This window comes from Falco punctatus (assembly GCF_963210335.1).
Source record: "Falco punctatus genome assembly, chromosome: 2".
Taxonomy (NCBI): Eukaryota; Metazoa; Chordata; class Aves; order Falconiformes; family Falconidae; genus Falco; species Falco punctatus.
In genome coordinates, this window is record NC_137581.1 from 877,104 (window position 1) to 892,667 (window position 15,564).

At 48.3% G+C, this 15,564-nt stretch overlaps 1 protein-coding gene across 3 annotated transcripts in view; it reads right to left on the reverse strand.

Annotated features, from left to right (window-relative positions):
• Nucleotides 1-1,952: 1,952 nt before the first annotated feature.
• The window catches only part of KLHL35 (kelch like family member 35), a 142,507-nt gene continuing 128,895 nt past the window's right edge, over nucleotides 1,953-15,564 (reverse strand). The window contains exons 1-7 of one of the 3 annotated variants that reach the window (XM_080374924.1): nucleotides 10,158-14,792; nucleotides 7,644-8,534; nucleotides 5,610-5,794; nucleotides 4,503-4,621; nucleotides 3,828-4,016; nucleotides 2,965-3,153; nucleotides 1,953-2,143 (exon numbers count right to left, since the gene is read on the reverse strand). In XM_080374924.1, coding sequence (XP_080231050.1) covers nucleotides 1,955-2,143; nucleotides 2,965-3,153; nucleotides 3,828-4,016; nucleotides 4,503-4,621; nucleotides 5,610-5,794; nucleotides 7,644-8,533 — 1,761 coding nt within the window. In that variant the 5' untranslated portion in view covers nucleotide 8,534; nucleotides 10,158-14,792 and the 3' untranslated portion in view covers nucleotides 1,953-1,954. Of the gene's footprint in view, nucleotides 2,144-2,964; nucleotides 3,154-3,827; nucleotides 4,017-4,502; nucleotides 4,622-5,609; nucleotides 5,795-7,643; nucleotides 14,793-15,564 lie in introns of those variants that run through there. The other 2 variants (XM_080374923.1, XM_080374922.1) reach the window with 2 other exon arrangements.

The window sequence follows — 15,564 nt, forward strand, 5'->3', positions numbered from 1 at the left end:
TCAACTAACTGAAGGAAAGGTCCTAATTTCTCCTGAAATCTCCAGTCCCATTAAAGACCCAACTGTGGAAGCAATTTGATTGCAAATAAAATTGCCTCTTACCAGCATTAATTTCTTTTCTCTCCTCATGGGAATAACCTATACCAGTGTTGAATCTCCTTTATATTGCTTAAAGGACACATTGTGCTGCCCATGATCTGATAAAAGGGCTACCACACGTGCACAAGCCTTAAGGAGAATTTGAGGCTAAGAATGTCCAAGTAGTGCACCTTGACAAACAAAATGGCTACTATAGCCCTAAGACTTTCCAGATGTAACTATAAGGAGGGTAAGGTACATTTTACGCAATGAAACACCTAGATCATTGCTCGGGCAGTGGAAGAGCACGCATTTCCTAAAGGGAAGAGGAGATCAGTGTGCCCCAGTTACAGCCAGTTTTGGTTCTTCAGCAGGAACTTCTTCTTGCCGTGTTTTACAGGTGAGCCTGATATCATCACAAAGAGGAGGTGAACTTCTCAGAGTTGACAGCAAACAGAAGTACTAAAGGGAACCACGTAAAAACCATATAGGGGAAGCAGGCAAACCCAGGAGGTTTATGACAGTTAACAGGCCCTGAAAAGGGGAGCATGTGGGCCAGCAGACATAGTTGTTACCTTTTTTTCAGGAAGACGTATCATTGGGGTGGGGGAAAGGAAGGTGCAGAGAAAACAGCAGCCAGCCAGCAGCCTGCTGTAGAGGGGTGCACCCTGCAATGTATAGGTAATGGGAATTTTTAAGAGAGCCCACTCTACATTTGGCAGCAACTAAGTCCCTAACTGAACAACAGAAACATTTACATGGAGCCATCAGAAATTACCAGTTCCAGATGTGGACTAAAGATACTGACACCAAAAGCTATGGCTATTCTACCAAATCAAATATGCTCAGGATAATTTCTGGACCTAAGACCAACTGGCTTGGAGCAACGCAGTCTGTGTAATTGAACGCTTGCCCTCTGAATGAGCTGCATGTTTAGGCTCCCAGGGACACTGTATCAAATCTGTTAAATATTGAGTTTAATACTTGCTAGCATACTCCAGAGCCAAAATGAGCCAGATGTGATTCTGTGGCTTCAGGTCTTCATGCTTAATTCCTACACGTTAATAGTGCCCGCTGCCGCTGCTCTCTGAAGAGGGAACTCCTGGCTACAAGTCACTCGTCCTCTCAATGACAGAGAAACAGCAAGGCAGCAGTCCAACCACAAAACATGTATGCAAAAAGACAGCACTCTGTGCTTTAGGGGAAAGGACCCTCATACAGTACTGTAGAATGGAGTACATGCAGAATGGAGGCAGAGCTTGGACTGTTTAACCAGGTTTTTGGGGATTTAGTGGAGAAACCTTGGGATATCAGCTTTGAATTTTCAGTCTCAGCTCTCCACTGTAATGGGGCTAACTGTTCATGGACATTAATGACCATTGAGGTCACCACCATGGTTTGACACAGGGTTCTACAGAGCTAAACACACAAATATCTGATAGCTTCAGCTGAAGAATTGGATCCTGTAATTGTTACTGCAAGTTTTGTATGTCAGAAAGCAGCAAATACATGTCCTTGCAGGACAGCCAGCCTCTGTTGCCAACATAACAGAAAACTGTAATCTACAGCCAGGAAAACCTAAGTAAAGGTCCAATTCAATAGTTCCAGGGGCTTCAAGGATACTTGAACCCTACTGTGGCAAGGTCTGCAATGCAACTTCACACAGCCCAGCACCCTTTCATCCTCTCACCTATATCAGCATCAAAGCCATCAGCATCAGTAGGCCAGGAAAAACAAAACAGATGTTGCTCAGGGGCTGGCTGGAGCACATCTTCAATGTCTTGCGCTGCCCTTCCCCACACAAAGGTGAGATGTCTGTCCACATGCTGGGTTGCCACTGTCTCAAGGTGAGGCAGATGCAGTTGGAGCCCTGTGGTCATCTGTTCATGCGCTGCAGGATGGTCACGCAGCCGTGATAACTGGTACAGCGCTGCAGCGGTGGCTGCTGCTCCACGCTCCCTGTTACCGGGTCAAAAGTGAATGCTTTGTCTGTGCCTTCCCCGTTCTCATCTCGGCCACCCAGGATGTAAATCTTCCCTCCACACACTGTGAGGCCACAGCTTTCCTGGAAAGCAGAAGGAAAGCCCAAGAGCTGAGGAACAAACCTTTAGCTTTAGGAAAGAGGGCTGAGCAGGAGGTTGGGTCATTTAAATGAGCTCAAGTCTCAGCTGCCCAGGAGAAGGGGAAAAAGTAGGCAAGAGAAGTGATGTCTGCCTTTTGGGGTGGTGCAATCTTATTGTTTCAGCAGTAAGAGTTTAGGCACTTGAAATGCCTCAAGACAGTAATGGGTTCATTGCTATTTTTGGCAGTCCCCCAGGCACAGTACAGACTCACAAGCACACCGAGACTCCAGAGAGCCAGACAGCACCTCTCTGTGAAAGCCACTTATAAGGGTGCATGGACATGGGCATTTTAAATTCAGCTTGGGGCAAGCTGTCCCCCATCATTCCTCTTCACTGCTCACATTGCAGCATGGTTGGAGTGCAAAACTGTAATGACACTGAACCAAGATACACAACCACCACTAGTCTGTGTTTAGTCCATGGACCAGACCAGAGCCAATATAACCCTCACCCTGAAACCTGTAGCATGGAGAGCAGGTCCTCAACACTAATGGGTTCACCCTACAGATCCACTTCTCTGACATTAATAGCTAGTGTAGACCCAGCCTCAGCAGGAAAATTTGGGTTTGCTGAGAGAAAGATATCTGTATGGACAGTATGGACACTGATGGCAAGTATATATGTTTGAGTTGCTCTGCAGAGGTCACGTTCAAGTGCTCAGAGCCAAGTCCACAATGTATTTTCTTTGCCTTCAATCTCAGATGGTTGCTATTCTAGAGAGAAAGGGAAGGCTCAGAGCTTCTTTCCTAAACCTCTTCCTTACCAGAGGCCCAGGGAGGGTGGCCACTTCTCGCCAGCTGTCTTTCCTTGGATCGTAGCTGAATATTTTACTGAGGAGTCCACCTACAACGTAAATGATGTTGTCTAAGCAGACAGCACTGATGCACCTCTGGTAAAAAGGGGTGGGAGACAACAGCGTCCACGTGTTGTCCTCTGGATCATAACACTGAACCTGGGAGGAGAAACATAGCTATGGGAACATGAATTTACCGCGTCTCCCTGCGTGGATGAAGCTGCTGTTTGCTAGAAATAAAAGCACATAGGGACAGAAACACAGATGGGAGCTTCAACACCCAACGACCAGTGCAGTGAGCAAAGGAATGAGGGGTTCTACCATTCTTTCTTGCATTCACGTCTCCCAGAAAAACTACTAGCCCCAAAGGTGACTACAGTGCACAGTTAAGTGTTCAGAGATGGAGCTGAGAAGCACTGATGGCACTTTCTGCAGCTCAGGAGAATAGAAGCATCATGCCTGGCTTAGCAGAGGTGTCCCCTGGACAGTTACTACTGTTGCTGCTTCTCTGAAGTGAATGCCTACAGTGTTGGAGGTTTTTTCCTGTGGTGCCTCAGGCCTGACCAGGCTTCAGAGCAGAAAAGGCTCTACTGAAACCACGCATAATATATTGTCCGCTCCTGACACCTTATCTCTCTAGTACCTAAGCCTCCTTGGCTTCCATTTAAATATATGACTTCTTATCTTATTATAAGGGAGACTTCATTAGTTAAAAAAAAAAAAAAAAAAAAGAAAGGCACCCTTGTAGCTTAAGGACCACCCCATTATGCTCCACGTTCATTGGCAAACCTCCTTTTTTAGGTCTCTGCCCATTCTTGATGACCCAGCAATACCTTGTCAGTGTTAGCGGTGTCATCCACAGCACCGCCCAGCACATAGATCTTGTTCAGGCAGGAGACCACAGCTGCTGAGCTCACGGCTTGAGGCAATGGGGCCAAGGTTGACCAGCTGTTGGAGAAGGTATCATAGCACTCCACACTGGAGAGGCGGTAAAAGCCATCAAAGCCTCCCACAGCGTAGATCTGCCACAAAAGGAGAAAAGCAGGTAGAGTAGAAACTCCTGGACTTACTTAATGGGCTACACGGACACAGCACACGTAAGAGGTTAGAACTTGGTCAGAAAGATTGACATCAAGCCACGATAAAACCTTTGGATTGGACTAGATGACCTTTAAAGGTCCCTTCCAACCCAAACCATTCTATGGTTCCATGAAACACCCCACATTGTATAGCTTTCACCCAGACTCAACACCACTATCTGCAGAAGCCTTGCACCATCCCACGGTAGATCTTATTACTACAGTTTCATTTGTGGCTACTTCAGGTGACAACACACAGGCAACTGAAACAATGATGTCTTAGTCATGTCCTAGTTGTTCTCCAATCAAAACCATCTCTAAATGGTCCAGAAGACAAACGCACACTGACTGCTTCTCATTGTACCGGGCAGCAGAAGAAGGGGGAAAGTGCTCCACGTGGCTCCTTTCAAAATTTGGGCCATTGCTTACCTTGCCCTGAAGTGTTGCCATTTTGTGCCTCCATCGGCCTTTCTGCAGACAAGCAACTTTGATCCAGACGTTCAGCTGGGAGCTCAGCACCCAAACATCATTGCTGCTGATGTGTCCTCCTGAAAAACAGGTACAGAGGGCTGGTGTGATCCCAAGGACAGCCCCATCACCTCACTACACAACAATATTGCATAGCTCCTCCATGCAATGGAACAGCTCAGGCCAGAAGCTGTTGGGTTATTGGGTTATGGCCATGGTACCTCCCTTGGAAAGCTGAGTTTACATCTGGACTTCAAGGCACTTGTTACACTGCTCCATCCTTTACACAGAACTCATCTGATAGGTATTATATAGGCATTATGTAGGCCTCATCTGATAGTCCTGGAGAAGAGAAGACTGAGAGGGGTTCTTATCAATGTCTACAAATCTCTCAAGGGTAAGTGTCAAGGGAACAGGGCCAGGCTCTTTTCGGCGGTGCCCAGCAACAGGACAAGGGGCAACGGGCACAAAGTGCAAGACAGGAACTTCCATCAGAATGTGAGGAAGAACATCGTTCCCCTGAGGGTGACGGGACACCGGGACAGGCTGCCCAGAGAGGCTGTGGGGTCTCCTGTTCTGGAGACACTCAAAACCTGCCTGGATGCAACTGTGCAACCTGCTGTAGATGAACCTGTTGTAACACAGAGTTGGACTAGATGATCTCCAGAAGTCCCTTCTGTGACTCTGACCATTCTGTGATATTTCAAGTGAGGGACAAGCAGGAGACTCTGATGTTTTAGGAAACCCTGCCTGACAGCACACACCAAAACCAGCTCATTCCACAGCTGAACGTTTTTGACAGATGCCAAAGAGGAGGGAAAGGTTTTTTGAATCCTGGGGAAAGGTTTTTTCGGTCCTGCCAACCTTCCCCTCAAAGGTAAAATTTTTCCTTGGGACAGCAAAATCCAAACCACCTAAGGATAAACTTCACCAAGAAGTGACTTTGCTCCAAAGCTGAGACATATGTGAATGAGTCCTAGTGAACAGACCTAAGGAGCGGTCTGTCCGAGCAGAGGTTGTGCTGTGTTTTCAACCAGAAAAGGACCATCTGGCCCAGGGTAATCTCACCTGATATGTACACATCGTTCTTCAGTGTGCAGGCAGCAAATTCTGACTTGGTGTAGCCAGGCACGCTGGAGAGGGCTGTCCACTGCCTGCTCTTTGGGTGGTAGAGGTCTGTGAAGGGCAGCTTCAGAAGGCCTTTCTTATCACAGCCACCAATGACAATGATGACTTCTGCCAGCTCCATGAACCTACACCATGAATAGCATGGGTAAATCCCCGGGCCAGGCTACTCTTTTCTATCATCCCTCCCATCCTATCTAGGACACTGTGGCAGCACAGTCCTGTAGATAGGGCAAGCTCCTCTACTGCATCTATTACTGATTTTCTGGGCAAATCATTTCACCCCTGCACCTTTCCTTCTGTCTGCACGATCAAATCAAAAGCACCTCCCAGCTTGAGTGGGAAGTGATCCAAACTGCATAGGTAAAGAAAATGAGAATAACCTTTTAGAAGTCCCTCGTAAGATTGCCTCCTGCCACTCACCCTCCCCCTTCCAGCACAATCAAATCTAATAATCCTCAAGGCACAGACACCAGCATGGAAAACCATTCCTGGCAGCCTGCCTGCAGCAAGCTGTCCGCCTGGAGAGAGAAGTGTTTCCAGGAAATATCTCTCCAGCCCTAATAGCAGCGAGCAGACGAGACAGACAGCAGGGGAAGGAAAATCCTTCCAACTAGCAGGAGGCAAGAGAGGAACGGCTCTGCAGGAGGGGAGGGGAGAGGAAAGAGGAGTGTGAAAGAGGATTTGAAAGACTTGGTCCAGTCCCCAGCTTTGCCATGGTTTGTGCAGGCAATTCACTTAACACCAAAGCTGTAAAAGGAGGGAGGTAGAATGTGGATGCTACGGAGTGGGGTTTATCCCCAGTGAATTTTAGCTGTTTGCATCCTTGAGGAGGTCACCACAGGCCTTGTTGTTTAGCAGTTCTGTATACAATAGCCAGTTGTGGTATTCAGCATAGAGATGTGTCAAACCATCTCTTCCACCTGACAGAAACATTACCTATATACCAGGCTGGGACTTCTGAGATGCGCTGGAGCAACCTCCATCCTTCTGTCCAGGATGCTCCACTAAGCGACAAAAAAACCTGCAATCCTTGGGCTGAAGAGCAGGAGAGCACAAGACCCTGGCCCTGCAGCCCAGTTGTCATGGGCATCCTCTGGAAAAGGATGGGGAGCCTTGGAAACCAACTCAGTTTGATACAGCAACCCACCCCAGAGCAGAGGTGTCCATCAGGATTCTTACCAAGCGCACCCTAAGGGACCTGTGGCACCATGAAGAAACTGAAAATATGGCTCATCAAATTCAAACTTCACAGTCACAAAAAGGTGCAGATTTCTGCACACACAACTTTATATATCACTTTTTCTTTGCCTCTTTGCCTTTACACTGGCAGCTGCCCGGGCCAGAATCTCTATCTTCTTGCTGTTCATCAATAAATCAACCAGAAAAAAAAATAAAAACAACAATCTGGGGATGCCTGGGTAACCATCTGGACAGTAACTGCTTTTTTTTTCTTTCTGTGGACATTGATTCCTGATGCTGCAGCAATACCTTTGACCTAGGCACCACGTTGATGGCCAGGAGGACTGAGACCAGTCTAAGCCTTTCTGCTAACAGACAGCCTGGAGCAGGAGAACAGACCAGTGGCAAAGCTGGGAATGGAGAACAGGTCTCAACCCAGTGCTCTACCCATTGGTGAAAGCAGATAGAAATAAAGAGCTACCAACACCCCTTCCTGCCCATATTTCGGACACATCTGAATAGCGTCATTGCACACCCAGAGCAGTGTGACTAAAGTACTTCTTGCCAACAAAAAAACAAACAACAACAAAAAAGCATCACATACATAAGTATAAATTTCACAGGAATCTTTTAAGGCAGGCAAACATCTCCGGTGCTTTCATTTTGGAAACAGGGAGGCCAAATCAGAAGCAATCAGAGGGAAAACAACCCCAAACAATCCAAGAATTCCCCTCAAACTTTAAGATTCATCAACTTAAGCCCTTCTGGTCTAGGGAAGAAGACACTGTGTTTTACCTTCTGGGCCTTGATCGCAAAGAGCTGACCTCATTCCCAAGGATGTAGTACTTGCGGGCCTCATGCAGCAGAGGAATGCACTCCTTTGAGTCCTGGATGAGTCCATCCATTTCCACCTTCGCCAGGAAGTAGGTGGGGTCAAGCAGGGGCAGACGTACATGCTCAAGGAGGTCCTTCAAGACTCCCTTCCTGGCAGGTACGTCATGCCGTACCCAGCGCATGACTGCCTCAAAGACCACTTCCTCCTTGGGGACCACCAGCTGCTCATCAGACAGATATTCAACCAGTTCCTTCACACCCATCTCCAGGAACTCTTCATGACACGACACCTCCACAAAACACTCCAGCATGAACCTCTTGCTCTTTTCTGTCAGAGACGTGATGGAGAATGAATCAGCAAACTTCATGATGCCCAAACAATTGCATGGATGAAGCTGGCCTTCAAGGAAGGTGACACAAGCATCTCTGAGCTTGGAAATCTGCAGCAAGTCAGACAGTTCCAAGATGCCTTCAACATTGTCCTCCTGAATTATGATGTTCCCCCCATACATATAATCAAGAAGGAGAGACATAGTGGAAGCAGAGATCTTCTGGATATTAATGATATCCTGGTGGCCTTCCTTGAGATTGCCACCAAACATGGCCCGGAAATATGTGCTGTTGGCTGACAAAGTGGCACGGTGACAGGGGAATTCTTGTCCATCGATTAACAGCACCACATCTGTGAAGATGCCACTCTGCCGGTAGGAGTTCAGTGTCTGAAGAATTTGCTCAGCATGGCAGGACCCACTGCAGAGCTTCATGTGCAGCTTTTCTTTGCTCGGGTCCCGCGTCATGTTTTCCAAGCTGCTTGTCCTGAAACTTGATTCTTCTTTCATCATTCGATGCATCCTGATTGCGAAGCAGACAAGAGAACAGTACACTATTAAAACACCTGACTGCAATGTCCAACACCATCATGGTTTCTGCATCTTCCTGGGTGCCATGAGGAAGTACAGATTCTGCCCCTTCATCAGCACATATGGCTCCTCATCAGCAACCAACACCTCCTCCAAACCAGAGTACGGCGACAGCACCAGGCTATGTCCAATCTAATCCCATCTCAGTGGCCAAATTTCTGCTTTTAAGAAGTTACTTCTGGGCGAGTGCCAAGAGGAGGGGGCCAGGCTCTTTTCAGCGGTGTCCAGCGACAGGACAAGGGGCAACGGGCACAAAGTGCAAGACGGGAACTTCCATCGGAATGTGAGGAAGAACATCGTTCCCCTGAGGGTGACGGGACACCGGGACAGGCTGCCCAGAGAGGCTGTGGGGTCTCCTGCTCTGGAGACATTCAAACCCGCCTGGACGCGGCTCTGTGCAACCTGCTCTGGGAGAGCTGCTTCAGCAGGGGGGTGGGCTGGGTGGGCTCCAGGGGTCCCTTCCCACCCCGGCCACGCTTTTTAGAATTTTAGAATTTCAGAATTTTAGAATTTTAGAAGGTATTACTAAGACATCACTGGCTTTGTGGTGTCCACTCACTCCCCTGCAGGAAGGCAGGTAGCACATCCCTTGAGAAAAGTTACCTTGAATTTCTCATGAGTGAAAATCCCTGTCTTTGCTCTAGTCCTGCCTCTCTATTCCTACACCTGCATCTCCCAGACAGCCATCACATCTGACCACAGACCCCAAAGGTGCTCAGATTCTCCCACGCTCCAGAGGACACCTCCTGGCTGCACCTGCACCAAGGTAGCTGTGTATAGGACAACCAAATCTAGTCTCGAGGATCTTCACCCCACCATTCTGAGAAAGCATCACCGTAACCTTTGTGCCTCCAGAACCCCCCAGCAGTGGGGAAAACACCTCTGCCTGTACCATGGGGAGCTTCAGAGACCTAAAAAGCAGTGAAGCAGCATGACAAGCCCTAACTAAATGTCTAAGAAATTCTGTGGAGGCTCTAAACACCCCAAATGCCACTGACGGGTGCTCAGGGCTGTGTACAGAAAGGAGCAGCTGTTAATCGGTTCAAAGTGATTTAGAGAAGTTACACTAAAGGCAGCTCTCTAGAGATGCCTTTGCAAAGAGCACAGCGGACTTCACATTTCACCCACACATGCGGCTCCAGCCAAGAACGAAAAGCACATCTATAGCCCTGCTTCTCTCCCTGATCCACACACACTTCCAAGCCATCAGGATTGTGCACAGCTCAGTGCTGGGAAGAAACAGGTCAGGCTGACCTCCTTACAAAGAGACAAAACCAACCCACCCCCCAGTTAATCCAAATGCCCTTCCCCAGCTCACATCCCTTCTGTCCACCCATGAGACAAATGATGCCAACACCAAAGAAAAAGTGGGTTTGCCCCATTACCCTAAGCCATGCACGTTCTTCTCTGGGTCACCATCTCCATCCAAGTGCCACACAGCAGCAGATGCTGGGGGTTGTTTTGGTTTGTTTGGTGTGGGTTTTTATTTTTTGGTTGGTTGGTTGGGTTTTTTTGCAAGCCTCCCCAGCTGCTAGTACAAGAAGTCCAACATTACCTGGCCCACAAGTTGTGCTCTCCAGGTGGGTCCTAGAGAAGACTCAACTTCCCTCTTGGAGAGCTCCCATCCACGCACGGAGACAGGTCCCCTCCACAAAGCACGCTCAGCCCTTCTGCAGCAATGCTTAGGGAAGCACAAAAGCGTCCCCTTTATCCTCACTGCCTGAGAGGTGGGGGAGCAATCCGCTTTTGTTTCTCCTGAATGACATGCCACAGAGCTACGGAGCATTAGCCATGCAGCTGTCAGTAACAGCCAGCCAGGGAGGAGCCAGGACCCAGGGAGAACCCATCGCAGCTCAGGGAAAATATATCACACCAGGGCAGCTTAAGAGGGACAAGCCATCTGGAGAGAAAATTGAGGTCCAGGTGGAACAATTCATTTGATAGACTTCATCTTGCTGGAAACCACACTAAAGCTGAAAAATAAAATATGGCTCTGTAAGCAAAAAGACTCCTGGAGCAAGAACAGGGTGTGTCAGGGGGAAGCTGCAGTCCCCCTTGTTAATGTGTGATAATTAGGTAATTATGTCCTTGAGGATGATGAGGACAGAAGGGGAGGTCTGCCCCATGTGGCTTTCTGCACCCTCCCCTGTAACTCCATCCCGGTTGTTGGCTGAATTTTTAAATGGTTATAAGCAGGGATCAAAGCAGCCCTGGGGAAGCCCCACAAAGCAACGCTTGTACTGAAGATTGTCAGACCCCCTGATGTGATGCAGCCAGCCTTCTCTTGCCCAGCATCTCTTTGAACAACTTTTATTACTTCACATAGACAGAAGAGAAATATTAATAATAACCAGCCACTGCACATTGTCATCACAGTGCAACTGCCTTTTCGGGGGGCACCACCGCCGCTTTTGCTGGCTGGCTCCTTTCTGTTCTGCTCCCATCTCTGGGACAGAGGGACAAGCTGGCATCCTGTTTGCTCCCAACATTTGCATATGAATCACTGGCAACCTGGAAGGGACTGTGGTTTCCCAGCCTGTGCAGTGGGCTGGGAGCGTTGGGGGGGATTTGCTCTTAGGACCTTCCACCCTGATAGAATTGGCACTGCCAGGCGGCACTGACTGACCAGGGGTGCAACCATGTCTATGCACAGGTGGAGCTAGAGATGACCCGGAGTGGGTCATCAAGACAAATGGCAGCACAGCACTGATCCTGCCCTGTGGGGCCCAGCAAAAACGGCTCCAGACTATTGGAAAGTCTTCAGCAAGGTTGCAAAACTGTCACCTCCTTACAGCCATAAAGCATGGGGCTACCAACCTGTTCAAAACCAAACCTCAGCTTCAAGCAGTGTGTGCAGCCCCAGGGGTAGGGGGGACCAGCTACTGCAGTTGTAAATGCACAAAGTTCCCACCACAAGAAGGCTTTCCAGGGTGCAGCTATCCCTACGCCCATGCCAAGCTGCCTATCAAGTGGATTTCTACAGCCAGGCTGCACCTGGCCCTAGACCTTCCAGTTTGATGTCACCATGCCCCAAAGCAGCTGTCACCATGCAAAGGCTGTGTCACAACCCACACCATGGCCTTTCTGCGTGACACCAAAGGCACTAAATACCCCACAGAGCTGCAGGACATGGGGGTGTTGGAAAGGGGTGTCTGCTAGGCAGCACCAGAGGAAGGACGCCTTCTTCAGGGGCAGGAGCTCAGCCTCTCCTTTGCTCCCAGTGCCCTGGGTCTTCTCTCAGGGTAAACACAGAGATCAGAAGCAGTGATCTTACAATGGATCAGGACTCTTAAATCCCTTCTTCACATTAAACGTGCCCAGCCCCTGGCACATGGCCCACGGAAGCCATTACGCACAAAGCTACAAGCATTAAAAAGGTGCAAAAGAGAAATACAAGTATATAGAACCAGGAATTCCGGGCATCTGTGAATGTAGGACCAAAGCTTCCTGAAGGAGCAGCAGAGTAGGAGTGCCAGGAGAAAGGAATAGGAAGAAGAACAGATGCAGTGAACCTGAAGAGAAAGCAAGGAAAAAAAGACTGAAAAGCACACGAGGAGGGGTCAAAGAGAGTTTTGGATAAAGCAGGGAACAGAGGCCACAGTGAGACATCTTGAGGGAGATGTCACTAGGACTTGATTATGCTGTGGTCTATACCTCCCCACCACATGCTCAAGAGAAGGAAATGCATCCTGTCCAGGGCGGGTCTCTATGCACTCCTGGTACCACCACCCATGGCTCCAGCTTGCTACGGAGAGTCAGGACACCCTCTTTTCGCCGTCAGCACTTGGCAGAAGTGAAGGGCAGTCACCAGCCTCCGCGAGAAGAAACTGAAGCAGGAAAGCCAAGTAGATGAGTAGGGGCAGAGAAGTAACTAGAACAGAAACAGGGTCCAGACAGAAGAGAGAAAACTAAGAGGCTGGGGGGGGGGGGGGGGGGGGGGGGGGGGGGAGAAGAAAAAAACAATTTGGCTTCCTATTTCACATATGATCAATACTCAAACTAAGCTTGAAACCTGGTCAGGAGCTTCAGGCAAGAAGAGGTTGCTTGCACCTAGAGTCCAGGAGAAGGGGAACGAGCCATCAGCCTCATGTTGCTGCTGCTCATATCATGGCTAGAACTTTCACACAAACTTTGAAAGCTTCTAGCCACTACATCATGTTAAGGCTTTAGCTGAGGTATAAGAGATCCTTCTTATGGCAGATAACTACATAGGTCTAGGGCATGGTCACAGCAAAATCACCTCACAGACCCCAGGACTACAACTCTACTGGCAAATTTAAAGGGTTAGAAAAAAATCCCAGATACTACAAGAACTATCTCAGCTGCACCACAAAGCCCTTAAAGGTAAAGGTCAGTTTTAGAAAGGAAGAAAAAGAGTTAAATAGCACAATGCTGGCTGTCCCAAGCCATTTGGGCTTAGAGCCAGCAACCAATCCTCAGCTCTTTTATTTGAACAACAGGCACAGCCTACATGACTCTGGCTTCTTTCCTTTCTACTTTTCAGTATCTTTCCCTAGGGTACAGCAACGACAGCCTCCAGTTAGGGATTATTCAATATTGTAGTTATCAGGAGCTCTACCCCCTCCCCTAAGGGCAATTTTCTATTTAACACTCAGACGGTATTCCCAGAGCCAGCCAAGTTCATGACACAGTACTGACGACCCATCACCAACCAGTGAGATAGCACTGTATTTACTTTAATCCCTTTCAACTATCAGTTAAATGCAGCCATTCAGGGGCTGGAAAAAACAGCTGCTTAACAAAGAATAATCCCACGCTGACCAAGACAAGACCCTCTCTCACCCAAAGCACACACAGTCTGCAGCTGGGAGCAGATCCTGGGGTAAAGAATAAAAAAAACAAAACAGAGCAAGCACCAAGCAAGCCTTTCCCTTAAAATACACTTTTAGCAAAGAACTGCTCAGGGACTTCCCAAGCTGGACCTTGCACCCAAGTCCTGTGTTTAATAAGTGCTAATGGATGTACAAGCCATTTATTCCTCTTCAAACTTGCTTATGGTTTCTGGCCTTCACAGCACCCTGGGTCAATGACTTGCATAACGTGTGTTAAATTGCTTCCCGTTTGGTTTAAAACTCATGCCTGATCGATTCTATGGGTGCATCTTTATCTCTACGTGGCCACAAACACTGAAAAATTATTCTGTGGTTACTGTTCAAGACCTGGGTCTGCACAGTCACCTCTTTCCATGTGACTGCTTTTCAGCTACTGTCTTATAAGACTTGGATGGTAGAGAACTATAGAATCAGAAAATGATTTGGGCTGGAAAGGACCTTTAAGGGTCATCTAGTCCACCCCCCCTGCCACGGTCAGGGACATCTTCAGCTAGATGAGGTTGCTCACAGCCCCGTCCAACCTGGCCTTGAATGTTTCCAGGGATGGGGCATTGACCACCTCCCTGGGCCAGCCTGTGCCAGTGCCTCACCACTCTCATTGTAAAAAATTTCTTCCTTACATCTAGTCTGAATCTCCCCTCTTTCAGTTTAAAACCATCGCCCCTTGTCCTAGCGCTACAGGCTCTACTGAAAATTCTATCCCCATCTTTCTTGTCAGCCCCTTTTTTAAGTACTGAAAGGCCACAATAAGGTCTCCCCGCAGCCTTCTCCTCCCCAGGCTGCACAGCCCCAGCTCTCCCAGCCTGTCCCCACAGCAGAGGGGCTCCAGCCCTCTGACCAGCTCCGTGGCCTCTGACGGGCCCGCTCCAACAGGTCCGTGTCCTTCTGATGCTGAGGACCCCCGAGCTGGACGCAGCGCTGTGGGGGGGTCTCAGCAGAGGGGAGCAGAGGGGCAGAGCCCCCTCCCTCGCCCTGCCGGCCACGCTGCTGGGGATGCAGCCCAGGGCACGGGCGGCTTTCTGGGCTGCGAGCGCACATTGCCGGGTCATGTCCAGCTTTTCATCCAGCAGCACCCCCAAGTCCTTGGCAGGGCTGCTCTCCATCCCTGCATCCCCCATGGATGCCAGGGGCTGCCAGGCACAGAACCTTGCACATGCCTTGTTAAACCTCAGGAGGTTCACAAAGGCCCACTTTTGGAGCTTGTCCAGGTCCCTCTGAATAGCTCCCTGTCCCTCAGGCGTTTCAACGACATCGCTCAGCTTTGTGTCATCAAGAGGAGATGCAACACAACTGCACCAATCTCAAGAAGGACAGATCTCTAAACCTCCCTCTGGTCAAACCTTTAGCTCCCTCACGAAGCACAAAAAAGCAGAAACACAGAAAGAAGATCAAGGCGGCATCATTTTGCAAGCGAGCTCAGAACACAAAATAACATTGCAGACTGGCAGGGGAATACTGACAGTTTATTTCACAGAGCATTGCAGAGTTTATTTTGGTCTAGCTCTATTTTCATCAAAAAAGTATCATCCTTTTTTTTAAAAAAAGGTAGCAAATATTCAGGACGATAATGGTAACAGACAGCGCATTACGCATGAAGTTTGGATCTCATCATTAAAAAGATTAAAGAAAAATGAATTGTGAAAACAACTCTTTTTTTGGATTGCTTTTAACACTTCCAAGATTTTAAGCACTTGACCTTTCAATAAAGTAATCTCTAAGGATAAAAACAGAACATGCAGGTGATTATCAACAGATGCTTAGATTTCACATCTCTGACTTGGCAACGACAATCCACCGGGAATGTTTCAATACAGCACCACATTAAAGGGAGAAGCAACTTTGTTTTCAAAAGCCTTCAAATCCACCAAAACCTTGCAGTTCTGCAGAAAAAAACCCACAGTGTTTCACAGACTTGAGAGAGTACCATATAGAAGGACAGTATTTGGGGAAAGTAAAAGGAACCATGGACTGGGGTCTTATTCCACTTACATCCATAAAACCCCAGGGCAGATGCAAAGGAATTAAAGTCTGGATTTACACTGCTTAGAAGGTGCTTATTAAAGCATCACAATTCATATTTTCATAATCAATAGGGGCATTTTTCTTTTA